The sequence below is a fragment of the Juglans regia genome, chromosome 3 (genome assembly GCF_001411555.2).
Source record: "Juglans regia cultivar Chandler chromosome 3, Walnut 2.0, whole genome shotgun sequence".
NCBI classification, from domain to species: Eukaryota; Viridiplantae; Streptophyta; class Magnoliopsida; order Fagales; family Juglandaceae; genus Juglans; species Juglans regia.
The window spans coordinates 2,988,616-3,013,153 of record NC_049903.1 but is presented as its reverse complement, the minus strand read 5'-3'; the positions used below and the strand labels follow the sequence as shown (position 1 = coordinate 3,013,153).

The 24,538-nt window shown below is 34.8% G+C and overlaps 2 protein-coding genes and 1 pseudogene across 2 annotated transcripts; 1 reads left to right on the top strand and 2 right to left on the bottom strand.

The window, feature by feature from the left end:
• Positions 1-8,089: 8,089 nt before the first annotated feature.
• Positions 8,090-12,550, top strand: LOC108986079. The gene is made up of 9 exons (XM_018958602.2): positions 8,090-8,625; positions 8,750-8,914; positions 9,005-9,069; positions 9,415-9,423; positions 9,708-9,796; positions 9,923-9,996; positions 10,420-10,470; positions 10,564-10,640; positions 10,991-12,550. The coding sequence occupies exons 1-9, from the start codon at positions 8,096-8,098 to the stop codon at positions 12,382-12,384; spliced, it is 2,454 nt and encodes an 817-aa protein (XP_018814147.2). The 5' UTR covers positions 8,090-8,095; the 3' UTR covers positions 12,385-12,550.
• Positions 12,551-16,237: 3,687 nt separating this feature from the next.
• On the bottom strand, positions 16,238-17,007 carry LOC109020249. Its single transcript, XM_019002670.2, has one exon. The coding sequence runs from the start codon at positions 16,915-16,917 to the stop codon at positions 16,561-16,563; it is 357 nt and encodes a 118-aa protein (XP_018858215.1). The 5' UTR covers positions 16,918-17,007; the 3' UTR covers positions 16,238-16,560.
• Positions 17,008-20,942: 3,935 nt separating this feature from the next.
• On the bottom strand, positions 20,943-21,465 carry LOC109020253 (annotated as a pseudogene).
• Positions 21,466-24,538: the final 3,073 nt, after the last annotated feature.

The following is a 24,538-nucleotide window of genomic DNA, read 5'->3' as shown; positions in this document are numbered from 1 at the left end:
TATCTCTTTTTTTATTATATGCCCTAGAACTCAATAAAAGAAGAGCTTTGCTACACAACCTCCATCACACTCCACACTCCACACTTTTTTAAATTTTTTAAATTTTTAATATTTTTTTTAAATTTTTTTTTGAGTTTATTCTTTTTAAATTATTTTAAATTTTTTATTCATTATTTATATAATAAATATTTAATAAAAGAAAAAAATAATAAAAATTAAAAATAATGTGGAGTGTGGAGTGTGGAGGTTGTATGAATAGTAGGAGGTTGAGTAGATTTTTTGATAAAAGAACTATTAGGCAGCTGCGTTTGGGTGTTGAGAATTTCTCATCTAAGTTTTTCTCGTACGGATGAATATCCTCATTCTAAACACAACTTATTTAATCTCAATTGTTGAGATTAAAACTTTTTCAACTTCTAATAAAAAGTTAAACATATCTTCAACTTACTTCATACATTTGAATTCCTTACTATTCACTTTTTCAATGGGGCCAACACTTTTACACAAAATATTCTCAACTATTTTGAAATATGCTTACAATCCAAATGCAGCCCGATCTCTATCATGGACCAACGGTGTAGTATCATTTGGGTTTCTAGACATCATAAGAGAATAAAAGAAGTTCTCTATATATTCATTTTACAATAATCCAAACATTACATAGTGCCTTGTACAACTTATATAGACACTTAGTACATCATGTAATGACTGAAAAACAAAGAAAATGAATAAAAGTTTGTTACAACAGAACGTAAAGAAGAATTCTTGAAGCTTATGGTGCTGTTGGTGTGGATTATCGCAGCTTGTTATTTTTTTTAATACGCACTCTCGAGTCTAATGAGGTGTCAAGCATAGTAAGACTTGATCTAAGAATAGAAAATCTTTTGGCCACTAAAGGTTTAGTAAAGACATCGACTAATTGGTCTTTGCATCTGTAGAAGGAAATTTGAAGGGTTTTGGCAGCAACTTTGTCCCTCACAAAATGGAAGTCAACATCCATATGCTTGGTGCGTGAGTGATACACATCATGATTTGAAGTCAAATTGCACCTAAATTATCACATCACAAAACAGGAGGTTGTGAAAGTGTGAAACTAAGTTCCCTTATCAAGGTTTACAGCCATATAAGCTCAGCAGTGGTGTTGGCTAAGGCTTTGTATTCAGACTCAGTGCTGGAATGAGCAACAATGTGTTGCTTTCGTGAGCTCCAAGAGATAAGATCATTGCCTAGAAAGATACAAAAACCACATGTAGAGCGTCTAGTGTTTGGGCATCCTGCCTAGTCTGCATCAGAGTACGCATGAAGTGTGAAACCAGATTTGTTAGTGAAGAACAATCCATGATTAATGGTGGATTTGAGGTAGCGAAAGATTCTTTTAACTGCTATCCAATGGCTAAGTTTAGGATCATGCATGAATTGACACACTTTGTTGACAGTAAAGGAAACATCCAGCCTAGTTAATGATAGATATTATAAACTACCTACAATGCTTCTAAACAACGTGACATTCTCAAAGGATGGGGAGTCAAATTTTGAAAGTTTGGTAGAGGTAGACATGAGTGAGGAAATTGGATTTGCACCAAGCATATTGGTCTTCTTTAAGAGATCAGAAATATATTTTCTTCGGGAAATAAGTAGACCGTCATTGAGATAATCAAGTTCCAACTCAAGAAAGTAATATAAATGACCTAAATCTGTAACTGGAAAAGCTTGGCCAAGAGAGGTAATAAGACTACCAACTGCAACTAAAGAAGAGGAGGTGATTACCATATCATCGACATACACCAAAACGAAAATGTAGATATCACCTTTGTGCAGAATGAACAGAGAAAGGTCACCCTTTGAAGTCGAGAATCCATAATTGATAAGCCAAGAGCTTAGTTCTGAGAACCAAGCATGTTGAGCTTGCTTAAGGTTATAAATGGCCTTATTGAGTTTGCACACAAAGTCAGGTCGAAGTGGATCAACGAATCCTTGTGGTTGTTGCATAAAAAGGGTCTCGATGAGCCTGCCGTGAAGGAAGGCATTTTGAATATCAATCTGTCGAAGACACCATCCACGAGCAACTGCAATTGAGAGGACTAATATGATTTTTGAGGGTTTAACAACTAGATTGAACGTTTCGGTATAGTCTATACCGGGTTGTTGGTGAAAACCCTTGGCTACGAGCCTTGCTTTTCACCTTTCAATGGAGCCATTAGGATGTAAATTTTTCTAAAAGACCCACCTACAGCCAACAAGATTAGAAACAGAGGAAGGTGGAAGAAAAGTCTAGGTGTTTGTCTTGACAAGGGCTTCAAATTCTTTGGTCATGGTAGTTTGCCATTTGGAAAATTTAGAGGCTAAGGTGAAAGAGGAAGGCTCATCCGGTACCATTGTAGTGGAAATGAAGCAGTGGCGAGAGGGATAAGAAATTGTGTCGTCGGTGAGAAGATGAGTTCAAGATGAGTTTGTTTGAGAGCAAGTAATGATGAGTGAACGTGAAGGAATTAAGAAAGGAGAATTTTGAGTTGGTTGAGGAGGAAGGTATGAGATTGAAGATGAGTGGTGGGAGGAATTAGGGATTTCTGTTGAAGGATTTGGGGAAGACGTTGGGAGAGAGAGTGAGGAAGGGGAGGTAGTGATGGGCTGCGAAGAGTTGAGTGGGCCAGGAGAGTGATTCGATGGGCCTGAGAAGTGAAGTGGAACTGGGCCGAGAATTGAAGTGGGAAAACAGGGGAGGGGTATAGTGCGTGTAGTGGGCTGAGAGACTGGATTAATGGAATTGGACTTTTTGCAGGGAAATGTGTTTTCATCAGAGGTGACATCCTATGAAATATAGAGACATTTATTTTGGAGATTGAGACATTTGTACCCTTTGTGAGAGGGACTATAACCAAGGAATAGACATGAAGTAGAGCAAAAATTGAGCTTGTGACGATTATACGGTCGTAGATTAGGCCAATATTTACAACCAAAGATTTTTAAAGAGGAACAATCGGGTGGTTTGTGATAAACCATGAAGTATAGAGATTGATTTTGTAACACATGTGTGGGAAGTAAGTTGATGAGGTATGTGTGTTTCAAAAGCGTCATCCCAAAAAGATAAGGGAAGAAAGGCTTGGGCTAGGAGAGTGAGCCTAGTTTCAATGATATGTCTGTCTTTACGATCGACAAGACCATTTTGTGGGTGCGTGTGAGGACAGGAAAATCAGTGGGTGATTCCAAGGGTTTTACAAAGAGATATAAGAGGTCAAAATTCACCACCGGCATCAGTTTGTAAGGAGATGATTTTAGTATTAAAAAATCGTTAAGCAAATGTAATAAAAGAGGTAAAGACAGATACCACATTAGGGGCTTGTTTTTTTTATAGGAAAAAACTATGTAAATCTTGTGAAATGATCAACTATAGACAAGTAATATTTGAAAAGTAGAATCAATGGGGAAATATGGCAAACAGTTGGTGCGCATTATTCTGAAAACAATGTATGGAGAAGGGTGACCCAGTCTTCGATGCTAGCAACTGAAAGAGGTCTTTTCACCAAGGTGGACAAACGAAGAAGAAGACGGAGGGGACGATAGCAGGGAATGAGGGAATTGATAGAAACCATTACGAGTTGGGCCGTTGATGAGGAGCTTCCTTGTCAGTTTGTCCTTCTCCAAAAAATGGGTTGCATGAAATTCAAAGAAACATGAGTTGTCAATACAAGATTGTAAAATAGAGACAAGATTTTTGGTGATAGAATGAGCGTGAAGAAGATTATGAAGATGAATAGAAGAAGAATTAGAAGAGAAAGAGGAATCACCGATATTATGAATAGGCAAACTAGTTCCATTTCTAATGTGAATTTGCTCATTGTCATTGTTTGGCTCAGATGAAAGGTTGAGATAAGAGAGATCATAGGTTATATGGTGAGTAACAACACTATCTAGGTACCAGGTTGAATTTGTGATGGCTGAGGGAGAGGTATAGTTGGCAGAAAAGGATCAGGGTGGGTCATATTGATAGGCATGGTCAAAATGAAAATGGCATTAAAGAGCAATGTAGCCAGGTTTGTTACAAACTTAGCAGGTAGGTCTGTTTGGGTTGTTGTTTTGTGGACTGAAATTGGAATGTGAGTTGGGAAATGATCGTCCTCTATTATAAGGGAACCTTCCTCTACCACGACTATGTCGTCCTCCACGATAATGGTCCATTCCTCGCTGATCTTGTTGATTGCTTGTGCTAAAGTTGGCAAATGGCTCAAAGGAAAAGGCTAAGTTATTGCTGGGTGATGTATGGGTGGATCGACTTAATTTCATGAATAAGCAGTAGGTGGTAGAGCTCATAAGAGGTCACTGGTTCGATTCTAGTGGTAATAGAAGTTATGAAGGATTCATAAGTAGAAGCCAGACCATTTAAGAGGTAGGTTACAAATTCTTTATCAGGGAGGGGGTTTCCTGTAGCAGGCAGAGTGTCAGCTAGCATCCTCACCTTGCTCAAGTAGTCTGATATGGATTGCTCTCCACGAGACAAGTTGATAAGTTGAAATCAAATTTGAAACTTCTTTGCTTGAGAGTGTGAGCTAAACATAAACTCAAGTGCAATCCATAACTCCTGTGAGGTACTTGCTAAAATAACATGGCCAATGACAAATTCGGCTAGTAAGGAGAAGAGAATGCTTAAAATAAGTGGATTTGTTCATTGCCAAGAAAGATAAGCTAGGTTGATTTTGATGACAGAATCAGCTTCAGTAGGAAGCATTTGTGGTAGAGGAATCCGGGTTCCATCAACATAAGAGAAGAGGTCTTGTCCCCTCAAATAAGTTGAAATTTGGACTTTCCAAAGCAAGTAGCTTTCAGAGTTGAGTTTGATGGTCACTGGATGTGAAAAGGAAAAAGGAATAGAGGTTGGAGCTGTAGTGGGATTTACTCGTTCAGCAACCATGGTGAAAGAATGATTAGAGAGACTACTAGTCTAACAGCTCTGATACCATATCAGAAGAGAATAAAAGAAGTTCTCTGTATATTTATTTCATAATAATCCAAATATTACATTATGCCTTAGACAACTTATACAGGCATTTAATACAACATGTAATGACTGAAAAACAAAGAAAATGAATAAAAATTTGTTACAACAGAACGTAAAGAAGAATTTCTGAAGCTTTTGGTACTGTTGATGTGGATTATTGTAGTTTGTTATTTTTTGAGTGTGCAACAGTATGATTGAGGTTAATACTAAACTCTTATGTTTTTGGGCTTTTGAACCTTCAAGTTGTCTACTTGACCAAAAATTTATTTTTATATATCTGATTCTTATAAATTAATAATCTAATAGAGGCGAAGGAAATGAAAGGTGATAATATAAATACAACACTTTTATAATTATTTTACCATTTATTTTATAATCATCTAATATAATTATACATCATTAAATTAAAATTATTTTAGTTCTACCTAACTACTTTCTATTTGCAATAGAATTGTAAAAACAGTTAACCGAAAAAACAAAATTAATTTCTCGCAATAACGAAAGTTCGAATCTCTTATATTTTCTTTGTTTTTGAATCAATTTTCTTGGTAACCAAATAGAAATTAATGGAGTAAAATGAAAGTGTAAAGCACAAAGATCACGTCTCATGAAAATCTGAATGGTGATTAACAACGGCCGGACAGTTACTATATATACGGCCTATTTTCATACAAATGGATGCGAAAATAGGGTTGTCTTTAACTCACACATAAAGTTGGCTTGGATTCTTCTTAGTCAGTCAAAAAAGCTGGATTGCTCAAAACCCCAAATGGCTTGCATTTGCAGACTCTAGCATGCTAATTAATGCATGCATCTTCCTAAACCGTACATTTGTTGCATAGAATGAGACCTGATTTTTCTTTACCAAACTACCCTTTATCATTTTCTAGAAATATATATCATAAGTTAAATAATTACGCCATGATCAAATGAATCATTAAGCTGACCACTAAATTGAACAGAAAATCACTATATATATTATAAGTTGATTGTATATTAATTAAAGAACAACATTCACGATTTATCATGTACGTACTTGCATGTAAAGTTTGACACGTGTATATTTATGTAGGCCCCACGCACCTTTTAGCATGAACAAAAGGACATGATTCTAGAATTGAATAGTGAAATCTATATATGGTCTACAAAATCCCCCTCAATTAATTACTTCAGGATTGTTATTTAAACCACCAAGCAATTATGTTTAGCATTAAATTGTTCTAAACCTTTGTTTTTGTTTTTGCTTGGGCGGATGCAGCGATGTCATTCAAAGTATTTGGGCGGGGGTATAGGGGCATCATTATTATTGTCAGTGTTTGGAGATTCTCAAGTTTAATATGTATATATTAGCGTTAGTGAATGAGATATATATATAGAGATCAGTACTGAAAGGAAATTGATATATAGCTTAGCAGGCCAGTTGCTTGAAGGAGTTCCATGATCCGTTCTTGATCTTCTCTGCAACTTTTGATTGTCATATTATATATACTATTACCACCAAGAATGATGATGATATGCAAGTTAATTCAGAAGAAAAACAAGTCTTCATGATGAGGTTCTTAGCTAGATCATAGGGAGTTGAAGGCCGTTTGGTTTGAAGAGAGATCAAAGGAAGAGCTGCATGGTTTAATTATCTAACCCCATCATCAGTTTCATAGCCTAGAATCGATTTATCTCTCATTCCTCCAAAGGATCAGTAAGGTATAGTACAACATTTATGTCAATTAATACGATGATATATTATATGTTAATTCTTAGGTTTCATCAAATCATAAATTCTCTCAACTTTATCATGTTTCTCTTGTCAAAAACATAATTTTACAGACGATTCAAAATGTACTAAATATGATTATACAACATAAATTCTCTCCCTCGATCTCTTAAAAAAACATTGTTGGTTGGTTTTGCTTTTGTTCGGAGTCGATGCATGCATGCGTGTGTGTGTGTAAAAGCATGCTTAATTGATAATTGTGGCTGAATGCTCATTCTCTTTCTCCGCTCATCTACTTTTCCTTCCTATTGTGACTATTTCTTGGCCGATCCCAATTATATAAGTGGAATTGGTAAAAAAAAAAAAAAGGTAGAATTGGGGATCATCTTAGTTCTAATTTGTCGTGCATATGATCTTGTTGTTCTTTAATTTGTATGTTCAAGTAATAAAAAAGATGAAACTTTTGTATGAAATCAAAGGGAGATAAATAATCTTAGTTGAGAAACCAACAAGCTGCTATATATGAGCCTTTTGGTTAATTTCTTGCCTTTTAGGTAATTGAAGTGTTAGACATGATCATGAGTAGATTGCGGCCATCCGAGGAGATTATAGAATTTCACAACATGATTTACTCAATTTTTATTTCCTACATTAACATAATCCTCGAATTCCATGCATGCATGTAATATGGGAAATGAAACATGTTTTAAATGTTTGATTGAATTATGGTTATAGTAAGATCACCACTTCCGATCGCTGCTTCTTATCCTTCTTACTCATTAAATAAAAGTACAAGTACTTGTGATTACTGAACAGCAAGAGAACGGTTTGTAGTTTTAAAAGATACTAGTACAACCGTTTGGCCGGTTTCTGTCCAATCATATCTAAACTCTGGCCTATATATTAGTTCAATCATGAGATAATTATGATATACATCGAGCGATGAAATGTTCAAGAAACAAGGGCGCCACGTACACCTTGTCGGAGACGTGTAAACTTATATCAATTAGAGAAATACTTTATACACAAACAGATTAATACACGGGATTTGCATGGGAACGTTGTAAATTTTTTACGCTCCCATGCAAATTCCGTGCACATCCGCGCGTGCGTGCGCGTGGATGTATCAATTAGTTAAACTCGAAGTCTAATCCTTTAATAGACTTATTGGTGTTGTAAACCGTTACCCTTGTTGTGCTAATTTCCTTCATTAATCAAAATGATTTGGTATGAATAAACAAATGGAGGAACTTTGGCATACATAGAAGGAAATGAAAATAAAAATCAATCTCTGTCGAGTAACAAGTTATCACGAATGCTGATTCATTGTTAAACTTCTGGTTTGTGCAGGATATTTACCTCACTTGATCCCATCAAGCTAGCGATCGAAGATGAATATTGGATCAATGCACTCAGATGAGGATGATTTCTACCTTCCCCTCTGGCCAACTTCCTCTACTACTTTATCAGCTCCTTCGTTTACTTCTCATGATCAGTCTGGCAACTCTGGTACCATAGGGCTCTTTAATGAATTGATTACAGCTGACTCAAGCTTCCAAACCCTAGACGTTCCATCTCTACCAATGCATTCGCAATATTATAGTACTACTGCCGAGGTTCATGCAGAGGATTTTAATTTTCTCAAAAACGTTAATTCTGAATTAGATCCTCAACTTCCGATGCCTGAATTATCCGACGAGTACCCATCTTTATGGCCTGAAGTTCCACCGACACTTCGCCAATATTACATACAGGAAATGCCTAACGAAAATCCCCAAGAAATCCGGCCTGACTTTTCATTGTCAAGTTATACATTTCCGGAGGGAAATGTACTTGAGGGTTGGATGGGTACTGATCAAGAAACTATTATTAATGGAGCTACAAATAGTCTCAGCAATATTGTTGAAGGGAACCCGGCAAGGTTAATGGAGTCTGGCTAGCCATCACTTTTTCCTTATGCATGATTTATTTAATTACTTATTTATTTTGGGACTTTTCTCTCCAATATTTACTAATTAAATAAACAAATTAACCATTGTTGACAGTTCCCATAATGGTATTGGTGGATCAGAGAATCATGCAGGCAGTAATCAAACTGGCAAAACATCAGTACAGCTTCCTGATAATCGTGTCAATCGTCGTAGGGGATTCCGTAAAAAGCCCAAGCGCTCACTTGGTGAGAGAGGCTCAATCTACAGAGGAGTTAGTAGGTCTGTTTATCTCTTGATTCTCTGATTACATATATAAAAATTTCATATATATAATAAGCTGATCATGATCGAATGAATTTGATCATACAGATACACTGGACGTTTTGAAGCATTTCTGTGGGATAACACTAACCCAGGAGAGAAACCAAAGACAGGTTGCCAAAGAAGATATATTATTTGGAAAACGCTAAATGTAGTTAAGAAAAACTTATAAAAAATTTACTTCTCCACATGTCAATTATTGATACGTTGAAAATCATGAAATTTGAAATTCAAAAGAAAAATAACAAAATGAGTCTTGTAAGTAAAATTATAAGTAAAACTGTAAGTATATATAACACCAGTCATTTATTTATCAATTATTCTTTACTTTAATTTAATAGCATTTAATTTGTTGTTCTGTATAATAAGATTCATTTCTTATATAATTACGTACTGACCTTTTTTTCCCGTTTGTTTTTCCTTCTACTTTTTCTTCCGATCGAGTACTACTCTTGCAGTTTATGTTGGTAAGTAAATCTTCTAATTAATTAATTAGATTTTAGTTTTTGGGTCCTGAAAATAAATCATTCACTCACAAGCTGAGAGCACTATTTACGTGGAAATTAATTTGTCGGCTCTATATAAGTCATAAACAAAACGGTTTAGAGAGTTTATATAAGCATGCATGATATCATCAGCTAGGAAATTAAAGGAGCTAATTTATCTTTGTGTGCACGCACGTACATGATCACAAATTTTTATTTAAAAAAAAAAAATATTTTCTTAATTCTTCTTTAATTTAATTTGGCAGGTGGTTTTGATAACGAAAAGGAAGCGGCTAGGGCTTATGATTTGGCTGCTCTCAAGTTATGGGGCGAGGCTGCACCAATAAATTTTTCTGTATGTTGATGATCTAATCAATCCACACACACACACACACACACACATATATATATATGTATGTATGTATTAATTTATGTTTTCCTTTTAATAATTAAATATTGGCTGTTCATATTAATGTCATAGCTGCGTGACTACAAGAAGGAAATGGAGGAGATGCAGTACATGACAAAGAAAGAATATTTGCTCAGCATTAGAAGGTGAGAGAGACTAAGTTTAATCAATTTTGAAAGTGCGATTGATCGAGCGACTTGGAGTTTAGATCGAGAAGGACATTGAATTAATTATCACAACACCAAGCTGAGAAAACCTTTTCATCTTTTCTTTCCAGCTTCCATATATGTTCAGTCTCGCCGATTCTATGTACTATATTACATATTATTCATATAACACACACACACACACAAGTGATGGAATGAATTCAAACTAAGCATATATATATAAGTATAGAGCATAGAGACATGATGCTTGCCAGATCGATCATTAGCTCACTAGCTAGATCAACATCTGATTTTCAGCATCAAGGCTTAAGGCTTTCACGTACGCCCTCTTGGTGTTGATTATTTTTACATATATATAGCTTAAACAGACAATGTTCTTTTTGCATGAATAAATTATTTCAGAAAGAGTAGAGGCTTCTCCAAGGGAATCTCAAGTTACCGTGGAGTTTCAAGGTATCGTAGATTCATAATCCTCTCTCTCTCTCTCTCTCTCTCTCGATAGCTCTCTCTATAATCTCTCTCATCATGGCCAAACATTGGGAACAGGAACTCCGACTATAAGAAATGGCAAGCCAGGCTAGGGAAAGGTAGAGGAATGAGAAGCATTTATATTGGAACATTTGGTGAGTCGACCTTGTATATATATGATTGAATATCATCAGTTACTCATTGGATAAAACCAGGATTAATATAATATGATCAAATTAACTAACATTAATGTTCATGTCGGTGATTAGTCCTAGTATATTAAGGTTCGAATCCTTCATGATTTCATTATTGTTATGATCTATTAATGTTACTTTTACCTGAATTTTTTTAACCTGAAATTAAATTGCAATATTGTACTATATATCATTAATTCCTAATTTTGTTAGCTCTGAGAACTAACTAACGATCTTATATTAATTTGAAGGTGCATCCAAACTAATTGTCTAATAACTCCATGCATGTGTGTATTAAAAAAAAAAAACAGGTACTGAAGAGGAAGCTGCCAGAGCTTATGATGTTGCAGCCATAAGAATGAAAGGATTGAAAGCTATCACCAATTTTGAACTGAGCAACTACGATGTCAATGGCATACTTGCATGCGAAAAGCTTCCGATCGGCAAGGGCGCTTCGAAGGTGTTAAAGAAGACTTCAGTGGATGATTTTCTTCTTACGAAAAGAAACACCGGAAAGACCCCCACATTATGCTTGCCGTTAGAAAACCCAAGCAGCTCTCAGCCCAACTCACAACATGAGCAATCATTTGAACAGTTTAATACGTTGGCAACAGCCCCAAACAACCAGATCATTTCTCCGTACTTTCAGCAGAACTGCAATAATGCCAACCAAGTTTTTCATCAGAACCTTAGCTCCTCCTTTCCGCTTTTTGCCACTCAGGAATTGACTCAAATTGGTGGAGGGGAGACATCTGGTGGAAATCTGAGTGAGAGCTCGAATTTGGTGTTTCCCTGTAATGGTGTTTGGGGGGAGCACATGAGCTTGACAATGATGGAGACTAATGAGCTGATGGCCAACAGTGGAATATTGCCGAGCTGGAATCAGCCAATTCAGCCATCTGATCACTCTCAGTTCCATCAAAGTTATGAACATACCAGCCAACTCCTACAGCCCCAAATCCTCAGCTTAGCATTTCTTGGCCACAAAAACCCTAACTTTCTGACAAATCCTGATTTCCTTCACGGGTCAATCAGTGCTGCAAGTGGCTTGGAGAGGAATGGGACTTATATGGGTGGCAACCTTAATGGAGGGTTTCCGGGAGAGAATCATGTGGTGCTGGATGGAAATTCAACGGTGACAAACACTGGTAATTACTCTGATCTTGGGATATCTTGGGGGGGAATTCAACAAGTGGAGGAATTAGATCAGACGTTTCAGACACTACAACAGAACGAAATGTTTCAGTTTCATCAGGATGCAGGAAATGGTATTAACGGCCTACTCCAGGATCAGAATCCTGAACCTTCCCATTCTCGTGAAATCCAAAACCTTGAGTCTCAAACAAACCCTAATAACTTCCTGTATGGGTGCTTGACTGGTGTTGATCAAATGAATGTGGGAACAAATAATGTAAACTTCAGTAGCTGTGTAGGAGGACTTGCAGGTAGTAGCTGGTTTCCAGAGGAAAGTTTGATGGTGATGGAGACCGCGGAGAAGATGAATCCCAATGCTGATGCCAGTAATGGTGGATTTCGTATTCATGAAACACCAATATTTATGGAGGGCAACTCTGCACCGCGAAGCTTAGTCGAGAAAGGAGATCAATTGAGTGAAGACTTTGGGCTGGACATGAGAGACTTTGGAATTGATTCCTTCGAGCTGGATGGAAGTACTTTTCTTGACGAGCTGATCTCCGCTTTCTAACGCATGAAAGGCTTGACTGCAGGTGCTAGACAAAATCTAATATTATAACTAATTGCAAAGTAAATAGTGTGTGCAAATCCAGGTAACTTGGATATATTTGGCGTTGTTGGTGTTTATATATATGGTCGAAGTCAGTGATGAAGTCATCAAATCAAAGGATTGTAGATGGCGCGCGCATAATAAATAAATAAATAAAAACATGTATTTGTATGTATATGCATGCATGTGGACGGTATATTATTAATCATATATCATGTATATATATGTTTTTTATAAGTAAAATAAGTATTATTAATCCAAGAATGGGCAACAACTGTCAATTACAAAGTAAGTATGTCCTATCTATGTAGGCACATTAGAAATTAAGAAATTATGAAGGTCCATGTCATTAAAGTTCATAGCAATGGCCCAAGTACAAAGCGTAAAGAAAACTTTTAACTCCTCCATAGATATTTCTTTGTCTTCAAACGTCCTCTCATTTTTCAATTGCCACAAGCACCACATAATAGTGATAGGGATCATCTTTCAAATCACTTTGATCTGATACACACCTCGAATAGAGGTCCAACATGCCAACATATCCACTACGGATTCCGGCATAACCCATGCTAGTTCCATTATTTTAAACACATCATTCCAGAGAGTCCTAACTACATCATAATGTACAAGTAAATAGTTCACCGACTCACCCTACACATACAACATCAGTCTGTAATGATTATTCTCCTCTTTCTTAGATTATCTGTAGTAAGAATCTTGCCTAATGACGTTGTCCACGCAAAGAAAGAAGCTTTAGGAGGAGCTTTGTGTCGCCAGACCCTTCTCCAAATAAACTGTATCTCTGACACTTGTGTGAGAACCTTATAAAAGGACCTAACAGTGAATACCCCTCTCCTTGCAAGAATCCACCACAAGCCATCTTCATGTTGGATACTTAGACAACACGAATACAAAAGACTAAAAATCTGTAAAATTCTCCATCTCTCAATCTTGTGCCGTCCGGTATCATGTATATTATACACACACATATATATGTATGTGTGGGTTTGAGTTTGCAAGCTTTACGCAAAAACTTCTCTGAGTCTCTGGTTTTATTTATTTATTCCTTGAGTTTGAAACATTTTACATTATTTAGCTCTCTTAATTTGTTGAACTCTTAAATTTACTAAATGCTCGTCAAAGCATGTGTGGTTTGATTAACATAAATTTTCAATTTCTAAAGTAGAGGTCTTGATTTAAAACTCTCGTCCCCAAATATATAAAAATAAATAAAAATTTACTAACGGCTCAATTGCCACGTTGACGTGGCATTAAATAAATTAGAACATGATACAAAAATGTTGCGTCAACGACCTTATTAAAAAAATATAAAACTAATTCAGGTTAAATGTAAATTCAGCCCCTAAATTTTAATACATTTGTAAATAACTCATTCTTTTCAATTGGATGGTGCCATTAATTTTATTTTTATTTTTAAAAAGGAGGAAAATCAATCGGAAAACCGTACGTACGTACGTACGTAGCTACATCCAAGAAACACCATGGGGACCGATTACAAGTGTAGAAAAGGGAAATGCCACTCTCACCTTGCCGAAAAGAAAATATCAATTTTTTTTAACTTAATTGTTAAGGAATAGTTTTTAAATAAATTTGTAAATTTTTTATTTTTAAAGGGATTTAAAAAATATTTGAAAACAAAAAAACCCGAAAAAAAAATTATACTCGGTACAAAAATTCAGTAGGGCCCTCGGTGGCCATAGGCTCCTATATATAGAACCACCCGTGTAGAAAAAGAAACTATGCCCTTTTTACCAAGAGCAAATGCAAAAAGCCCCTTGATTTCCCATGCAGTTTTAACATTTTAATAGTTGGGTTTGACAGTTTTTGCAATGAAGTCTACGAGTAAGTACTCCTACTGTTTCTTTTCTTCGCTTCATATGTATACTCGTTCTATATATATCTTCTCCTCTTCTTCTATGTTTTTGCACTTACCTAAACCTTATTGCTATTTTCTTCTATTTTTTGGCACTTAGCTAAGACGTAACACCCTAGCCAGACGGATTCCTTTACCACTCAAAAAGACACCACAAATTACTGTTCACAGGCACCATTCAAAGCCCTAGAACAGCCCGACTCTTGGCTTCCTTCTCCTCATTGTCACCCCAGCTCCTGGACCTTTTGTTGCGTCTTTCTGAACACTAAACCCTAACAATTTACCACCATCAATGTTAGCATCAAAGCCAAGTCTGAAACATGTCTACATGGCATTCAAAATTTTGATCGCATGATCTACAAAGTTGAAACCCTCAAACCAATGGTGCGTGTGACGTCCAGTGTGCAAGAAGAAACTTCTATGGTCGAGAGAGCAACGAAAATCAAGGGGATAAACAAGTAGACGAGTGGGAAAATACTCCTTATAAATAGCACTTTGGGGCTCCCCGAGACCATGAATTACCCCCAAGATCCAATGTTTGGTTGGACTAGTAATCTACTTGATATGCACAACAACATGAACACAACAAGATACCCCCAAAGATATCACAAAAAGAAAAAGATGGAAGTTCCCAACTTTAGCAAAAGGGAAACCTTTAAAAAAAAAAAAACACACACACACACACACACATACACACCCACCTCTAGCGAAAGGGAAATTTTTATGGAAAAAGAACTCTAGCGAAAGGGAAATCCTTGTGGTGTTTCTAATTGTATCATATGATGGACGATTGGAGTGAGAGATGAAAATTGTAGGCTGGGCAAAAAGTGTGGTGGCCTGATATTGAGTGAGATATAAGTTGATTAGGACAACCCCAAACACTCACCCCATTCCCCATTCCCCCTTCCCTTATTTTCTTCTATTTTTTCAACCTATCTAAGCATTACTTTTTTTATATATAGATACTTACCTAAGCATTAAACTCCCTAATCAGTTCTGAAACTTAAAAGAGCCAACTGTTGATCCAAAAGCCCTAGGACTGTTGGATACTAATTTGGTTAAATCTTCAACCCTCAAAATCATAGCATTCCACCATGCTTCAGATTCTGAAATCCACTGCGGCCCACTCTATCGACATTGATCTAGTGGTAGCCCTTTCCCTTTTGGCAGCTCCACTCATCTATCAATATTTACTATTTAATGAGTTAACACTATGCCCATACATACATTGTAATCTAACCTATAGGTCACCCCCTCGACGACTTGAACTTATGACGTAATTCCTGCTCTGATACCAATTGTTAAAGACCTAACCTTTTATCCAAAAGCCCTAGAATTGTTGGATACTGATTTGGTTAAACCTTTAACCGACCTTAACAATAATCCCCCTTTATATCATTAAAGGCTATCCACCAAGTCTTACCATTTTCGTCTTTCCCCTTTCGACCCTTCAGAACTAAACCTGCAAAGAGAGACAACCAGCCACCAAAACACAGTTCATAGCCTCAGAGCAGCTCCTGACTTTGGCTTCCTGCCTTCCCTTGCTTAATTGTTACCCCAAAATCCAACACTTCTGTTCGATCTTTCCAAACACAAAACCTTAAAACTTTACCAACCCTTTGGCCACCAATAAATTAGCTACAATTATACTGCATAGCACTATGGCTCTAACTCATCATTCATATCTACACCACCACTGCTACAGATCCAAAGTAAAAACACTACAACTTTGCCCAGAAATCATTGCATAGATTGTCACAACTCATGTTGCAAGCTCATACCCTGGCACTGAAAATAGTGAAACTTTTTTCAGAAACCCAATCTCAAATTACCAATTGAAGCCAGAAGTCATCAGTTCAACCAACTAATCCCCAGAGGTGTTAAAATCAAACCAAATTCCTCATCAACAAAATTGAAAACGTCCAAAATAGAAAATTGAGACTTATAACTTAACTGTAACGTGACTTTGGTCAGAATATCCAAAATAAGCAGTAAAGACTCGTAAACCGAGCTACAGAAATAGCCCAATTAAACGGTAAAATTCGAAAAAAACATTTATTCAACTACATACCATCATATGAACAACCACAGAAAGAGCTACGGATCATCCCCGACCCCAATATTTAAACAAAAAATCAGATCGTCGTCGTCGTCTTCGTCGTCATCATCATTTCATGAAACTCAGAAAAAGGAAAAAATAAAGGGTGGTTCCGAATTGACCATACCACCAAATGATCCGATACTCATTCGGAATCTGCAGAACTGGAAGCAGAGGCTTCCATCTGGAGGCGCTCGAGGGCCTTCTGGTGGGCCCAGGTCTCGATGGTGAGATCAGGCTTGGCGTTGAGGCCGACGCCGAGGATCACGATGGTGAGGAAGCTGGTGATGTAGCAGGGGAGCTCCCAGTCCTCCCAGTTGCGGGACTGCCCAGGGGGAGGAGGGGGTCGGTTGAAGAGGTACCCCTTGGGCCGGTCCTCGTGGCCCGGGCTGGTCCACCTGCCCTGCCCCGACGTGGCGGGGCCACCCCTGGTGCGCAGGGAGCCAAGAAGACGGTGGCGCAGCATCCTGGAGGCTCCGGCGATGGGAGTGGGGGAGGGCATAGTGTGTATATTTGTCCCTTTAGGTTTAGGAGTGTAGACCGACTCCCCGAGTCTGATAGAATTTTAGAAAGACACGATCAGGAAGTGGAGTGGAGCCCCTTTTCTCTATTTTTAATTTTTATGCTTTCCTTTTGGGCCACCGAGTGGAAGCGGCCTAAGACGCTCGTTTGGATATTAAGATAATGATGAGATATTTTTAAATAAAATATTATAAAAATATTATTTTTTAATATTATTATTATTTTAATATTAAAAAAATTATAATAATGAGATAAAATGAAATAGATTGAAAATATTTTTATATTTAAACGAGATTTTTTCACAAAAACTTTTTAAATATATTATCTATCAATTCTACTAGGTATAGGCGATATGGTACGTACCAAATGCTGACATAGTAACATTTACATTAAATAAATTAAAAAAAAACGAAAGAAGAAGAACAAAAAAAAGAAACCCATCTCACCCATGATTGAAGTTGCCGCCCGAAGACGACTACTCCCAAATCTCTCCCATTTTCTGCACTCGACAGAAATGAAAATTGCTAAGGACTATAAAAGCTTAGAAATTGATGGATTTTTAACAAGATGTGCACGCCATAAGTAGCAGTTCTTGGTCCCCCAACTCTGCCTTATCTTCCTCGGAGTTGATGTATCAGTAACTGATTGAGTGTTCATTTATGGTTTTTGGTTCTCACTAGTCCTTGAGTGGTCCTCAAATTTGCTAATTAGCTTCTCTTTCTCTGAGTGGCAAGCCATGTGACCACAGAGAGCTTTCAATGATTGAAAGCATTTGCCACATTCTCAGCAAACCCTTTTCTGAAGTGAACCAGTTCCTAAAACCACAAACCTCCATGTTCTCTTGGGGTTTCTCTAAGACCGTAACTGGAATTCCAACCAGTAGTTTTAGGCCTAGAATCTTTCTTGCTATTCTTTCCACCATCCAGAGATGGAAACTTCACTAGATCAGCATGAGCTTCGACTACTTCTTTCTCAGCTGAATTCTGATTCATGTGGGTTCTAATGTGACCGTCCAAGGCTTTCCCACATGGGTAGCTCTTGTTGCAAAACTTGTTTTTGTGCTCGTATTCCATAGACTAATTTGATCGCGCAAATCAATGATACCCAGGAGACAAAACAAAATGAGAAAACAAAGTCTTACCTCAAATCCCGAAGAACGCTACATTCCATGATCTTGTTCCAGCAAAGAACACCAGAATGGTAGAGAAGCGGACCCAGATCAAAAAGTTCAGCTACAGATCACGAAGTTTCTTGCTTGCTTTTTTTACCAGTGGTGATAAACAAGGAATCAAAAAGGGCTCAAATGTGTACTTCCGGACTTTTTAGAACAACAACTTTCATCTCCAGCCTCACCCATACGCATCGTTTCATTAACCCCATTCCATGCATCTTCGATGTGCATGGGTGTGCACAAAATCGCTTGAAACAAGACTTTTTCGTTATCTAATCCCAGTCCATATGTCTTTTTTCTTTTTTTTAGGAACCAGTCCATACGTCTTGAGCATGACTTGCTTTGGTTTATTTTTTATAAGTGTTTACGTGACATACCAAATCAAATTTCATTATAATGTAAAATTAGAAATTTAAAGATAAAAAGATAGAAAAATGAGTGTGGCTACCGACAATTCTCCTTGATTAACCTTTTTTTCTTGATAATTAAGAAAAAAAATTTTAATAAATTTGTGGTTTAAAAAAAATATTTAAGAAAATTTAAAACATGTTTGAAAAAAAAAAACTACACAATCGGTGGCCACTCTCTGTGACTAGCATCATCCAAAAAGATAAGGTTAAAAGCTCAATGAAATTATTATGGTATGTCTATTTTTTTTTTTTAAGAAAAATTCTATTCAACAGCTTTACACCATATAGCTGTTGAGGAAAAAAAATAAAAACAAGTGTGTAATGTAAAAGTGATGAATAAAATAACTCTTTTTAAATACAATTTGTATATAGCATAATTTTTTGGAGACAAAACAATTTTTTTTTCTTTTAGCTCAGTGTCACAGACTCACTCGCCAATCCAGCTCTGCTAGGTACAACCGGATTGCGAAACCGCAGTGCAACCGGTTGTTGTTTACTTCATTTCTTGGATTAAGAAAAGGAGGGGACCCACCACTACTTCCCCTCTCTTTATCTTTTGGTACGTGTACAACACCATGGGACGAGTCTTAGGCAAGCGCTACTTAGGATACGCTTGGGTGTTGAAAAGTGTTGAGAAGTGTTGAGAATATTTGTGAATAGTTATGAGTAGAGATTGGAGTGAGTTTGTGGGTCCCATTGAGAGTATTTTGAGTTGTTTGGATGTGTAAAGTATGTTGAGTTGTTGACTTTTGAGTAGGTAGTTGAAAAATGTATGGGTCCCATAAATATTATAGTGATTTTATTTTTAGTAATAAATATTATAATGATTTTATTATAGTGATTTTTTAATATTAATAAATATTATAGTGATTTTATTTTATTTTTATATATAATAATGATAAATAGTATAATGATTTTATTTTTAATTTATATATAATTGTGATAAATATTATAATGATTTTATTTATATATATAATAGTTATAAATATTATAGTAATGTTATTTTTTATTTATATATTATAGTGATTTTATTTTTAATTTATATATAATAGTGATAAATATTATAGTAGTTTATTTTTTATTTATATATAATAGTGATTTTATTTTTTATTTATATATTTTAGTGATTTTATTTTTTATTTATATATAATAGAGATAAATATTATAATGATTTTATTTTTTATTTATATATTATAGTGATTTTATTTTTTATTTATATATTATAATGATTTTATTTTTTATTTATATTTAATAGTGATAAATATTATAGTGATTTTATTTTTTATTTATATATAATAGTGATAAATATTTTTTATTTATATATTATAGTGATTTTTATTTATTTATATATTATAATGTTTTTTTTTATATTTAATAGTGATAAATATTATAGTGATTTTATTTTATTATTTATATATTATAGTGATTTTATTTTTTATTTATATATTATTGTGATTTTATTTTTTATTTATATATTATAATGATTTTATTTTATTATTTATATTTAATAGTGATAAATATTATAGTGATTTTATTTTTTATTTATATATTATAGATATTTTATTTTTAATTTATATATTATAGCGATTTTATTTTTTATTTATATATTATAATGATTTTATTTTTAATTTATATATTATAGTGATTTTATTTTTAATTTATATATTATAGCGATTTTATTTTTTATTTATATATTATAATGATTTTATTTTTTATTTATATATAATAGTGATAAATATTTTTTATTTATATATTATAATGATTTTATTTTTTATTTATATATTATAGTGATTTTATTTTTTATTTATATATTATAGTGATTTTATTTTTTATTTATATATTATAGCGATTTATTTTTTATTTATATATAATTGTGATAAATATTTTTTATTTATATATTATAGTGATTTATTTTTTATTTATATATTATAGTGATTTTATTTTTATTTATATATTATAGTGATTTTATTTTTTATTTATATATTATAGCGATTTTATTTTTTATTTATATATAATGGTGATAAATATTTTTTATTTATATATTATAGTGATTTATTTTTTATTTATATATTATAATGATTTTATTTTTTATTTATATATTATAGTGATTTTATTTTTTATTTATATATAATAGTGATAAATATTTTTTATTTATATATTATAGTGATTTATTTATTTATTTATTTATATATAATGATTTTTTTTATATATTTAATAGTGATAAATATTATAGTGATTTTATTTTTTATTTATATATAATGGTGATAAGTATTATAGAATGTTTGTGAATAGTTATGAGTAGAGATTGAAGTGAGTTTGTGGGTCCTATTGAAAGTATTTTAAGTTGTTTGGTATGTGAAGTATTTTCAAAAGCACGAAAATACTTGGAAAGTATTGAGAATACTTGGTTATCCAAACACAGCCTTAGACTCTGAGCAAATAGATACTAAGCTCAAGAGCTCCATTGCTATCAAGGTTCATCGTGTAGAAATCTTTAGAATCCCTAGACCCTACAATTCTCTCAAACTTGGCCCTCATGTACATGAGCTCTCCATCAGACCTAGCTTCAACTTCATTTCCAGGCAAAACACCAGCATCCATTGAAATCGGCTCCACAGCCATCAAGACCTACAACTCCTTGGCCCACATTCTCTCCTCTTTGCAAATCCGCACTTCTTCCCATTGCAATCAGTCCTCCATACCGACTCTTCAAGCAATCTCACAGCCTTCTTTTCTTCTTCCTTTCCCTATCACACTCCAACACAATTCGATCCAACCCAAATGCCATTTCTCGAACCAGGACACTAATTGGCATAGCAAGCTCAATCAAGAAGGCAAGTTGAGAATTGGGATCCCTTTGGAATGCAATATTGGGATCTTCTTTTTCTCTCTTCCTCAACGGCTTTTGAGGAAGATTTGATGCTTGGAACTTCATCATCATCTTCATTGCCAACTTTAGTCAACCAGTGGAAATGCCTCTTGGGGAGTGGTTGTGGCTTTGTGGGTTTGTGGAGAAGACGAAGGGGGGAGTGGCCATTTGTGGCTTCGTGTAGAATAAGATGAAATTTCATCAATGTGTTAGCTAGATTTTCTTCTTCTTACCTACTGCAATGTAAAAATGAAACACTGTGTTTCATTAATGACGTCCCCGCTAGTTGCATAGGCCGGTTGCAAGAAGCATTTTTTTTTTTTTAAAGGTCACTTTTTTTAGAAAAGTGGGTGTATTTCATGTTGTACGTTGGAATTTAGTGTTGCACATGACATGACACATGTGACATTGCTAGGCATCCAATGACTTGAGATTATCTAAGACTGTTAGGTTTCTCATGATTTAAGGACTTCTAACAGCTTAAGGTTGGAATAACGTTAACAAGAGAAATGATTTCCTATTAAAACTCTTACTTTGATGGGAAGTTGAATTGCAATTGAAGATTAAGTGAGAGAATAAAGAAGAGTTGTGACTATAGATTCCGGTACATTCTTTATACATATTTTAATTTAATGAAAATCATGATACTCAAGACGCTAAAATTATTTTATAATATTATATTATTTACCCAATCATAAAGAATTCTATATGTAGGCCAAAACTCAGAAAGACTCGGAGAACCCATGTCAGGTTTCTTGTTCTCCAACAAATTACTGTGTCTCAGAAACCAAGCGACATCGTTCAATGCATGGTTCCTCAATTTTCTGTAATAGCAGCATGCATTTTGTCCATAAGTCCAGACTTTAGTTGTTTGTTCATCTCAGCATTCAATTAAGAACCGAATTACTTGTGTTTCATCCTCACGGGCAATTAGATTATTTCCCATCAAGAGTCTTCACGAGTCACCGATAATCTCCACAAGAACATATCCCTCCAACAATTTGATGAAGTAAGTTTTTGACCCTGAGAGACACTTCCCTCCCCTCCCCTTTACCTTTAATGACACGAAGGGACACTCCTTAATTTAGGGGTAGTAATCAGCCCAAAAGACAAAGTCACTATGGCTTAGGAACTGATCATTGTAGGATTTCTAGAATCACACATCAACTAGCTTCTGCCACATATAGGTCAGACCTAATAAGAGCTTGAATTTTCACGACAGGTATCCTTTTACTAATATACACTCATGTTGTGTTCTCGATTTTTGTACTTAGACCTATATTTTGCTGAGTTTATATCGATTTCTTTCTTAGTGTCATATTATTTCAGTAAAGCACAACTCCATCGTCTCTTCAATTTAAGGAACAATACATCTCACAAGGATATCAGGTGTCTTAAGTAGAGATTTGTGCATTTTATCTAGTCAAGTTTGCATGAGGTGCTATCATCGTAATTGATGCTAATTTGTAATTAATTTGAAATATCGTCATCTCGATATATATATATATATATGATTAGGATCGATATCATATCCTAATAATTGACATATCTACACCTAAGCTCTCTCTTTTGTTTTCTTCATTAAAGATATTGTTAAAAAAAAAAAAATAACAATTTTCTTTCTTTTGAAATTAAAAATCAGATTTTTACGTGAGACAACAATATTAACCGATCTTCAAATGCATAATGCATGACAAATAATCTTGCATTGAACATAAAATGGAGAACTCAACTTGCTTGTCCCAAAAATCAATCTTCAAATGTGTGTGTAAGGAAATTTTTCCCATTTCACAAAACTCATTGGGCTTCAACCCAATGCCTGGCCACAGGGTCCCAAGACCACCCATGAAACAAGGTGCCTACCAAGGAAAGGGATCAAGTGATTAATGGGATAGATCAGCTTGACATCGCTCAACCACTATTTGAATATGGGAACTTGTACGAAACAAAGCAGGAAATACGAAGAATCATCGATCTTCTGACATGGAAACATCGACAGATCACAAACGATAAAAGTAAGGTCAGGGAACCACGCCTCATTAATGACACTACTACCCGAGCTACACATCACATTAATGGTATCGTTACAGAGTCACGCCGCATTAAAAAAAACTCTAACAGAATGAACAATATGAAGGGTGCGGACTCCATGGGGACAGACACGATCTATTCCACCCCCAAACTCATGGTATAAATAGCAAGTCTCAGGGACGAGAAACTCTCTCTGACCCCTAGACTCTCTCATTTATTTACAAATATCCAAGAGAATTTATTAACTTTGATATTAGAGACTCTTCGGCCTCAATGCCGCCCTCTCCTACTTGTCTCATTTCCTATCTTTTGTAGGTCCAAGTTCTGAAGACCTGAATTGTCGAAACTTGGCTCAAATACGTGCAAAACACAACGTTAACACTGAGAACTCATTTTTATTTTGAAATCAAGTTAGAACTCAAAATTGATGACAAAAGAAAATCATACATGAGACCATATTTTAGATCATTGTCTTTTTGTCTATCATATTGTAGTTCGAAATAAAAAAGATAAAAAAATGTATAATAAAAGTCTTTAATTTATGAGAAACATATATATGTTTTTTTGGGTAAAACAAGCATGCTCATAAAATTAATTAGGGGTAAAATAATTGTCTTAAGTGCAAAAGAAAAGATTTGTGTGAATGAGTAAAAAACCAATAAAAAAATGAATTACTAAGCACTATAAAAATTGGATTGAATGGATAATTAATTTAATTAAAAATTGAGCATTTCACAGGCAAAGCAAATTTTACCGATGAGTGTGAAAAAAAAAATAAAAAAAAAAAAATAAATAAAAAACCAATGAAAGCGCTTATTTCCATGACAGAACTGTTTCGTCCACATTGATTAGATATGGCCCGTGATTTCACTTTTCAGCATCCTGCTGCTATTGGCAAGACAATTTTCTGAAAGGTAAATGCGTACCGTGTCTATATTATAAGTTTAGTTAATTTTATTTTTAAATTATTTTTAAATTATAATAATATTCTTATGATATTTTTTTATTTAATATAGTACTTGCACACTATAAATATAATTTTTCTTTCTAAAATACTGACTTAAAAGTGTAGGAAATGGCTAACAACAACGTATCATTCGGTAGGCCGTGCTTAGCACAA

Bases quoted from the DNA above. Each gene is read 5' to 3' on its own strand.
- LOC108986079 (XM_018958602.2), top strand. From the start codon at position 8,096: ATGAATATTGGATCAATGCACTCAGATGAGGATGATTTCTACCTTCCC. The intron at 9,797-9,922 runs GTATGTTGATGA...TTAATGTCATAG, and splicing joins CTGCACCAATAAATTTTTCT to CTGCGTGACTACAAGAAGGA. The intron at 10,641-10,990 runs GTGAGTCGACCT...AAAAAAAAACAG, and splicing joins CATTTATATTGGAACATTTG to GTACTGAAGAGGAAGCTGCC.
- LOC109020249 (XM_019002670.2), bottom strand. From the start codon at position 16,917: ATGCCCTCCCCCACTCCCATCGCCGGAGCCTCCAGGATGCTGCGCCAC.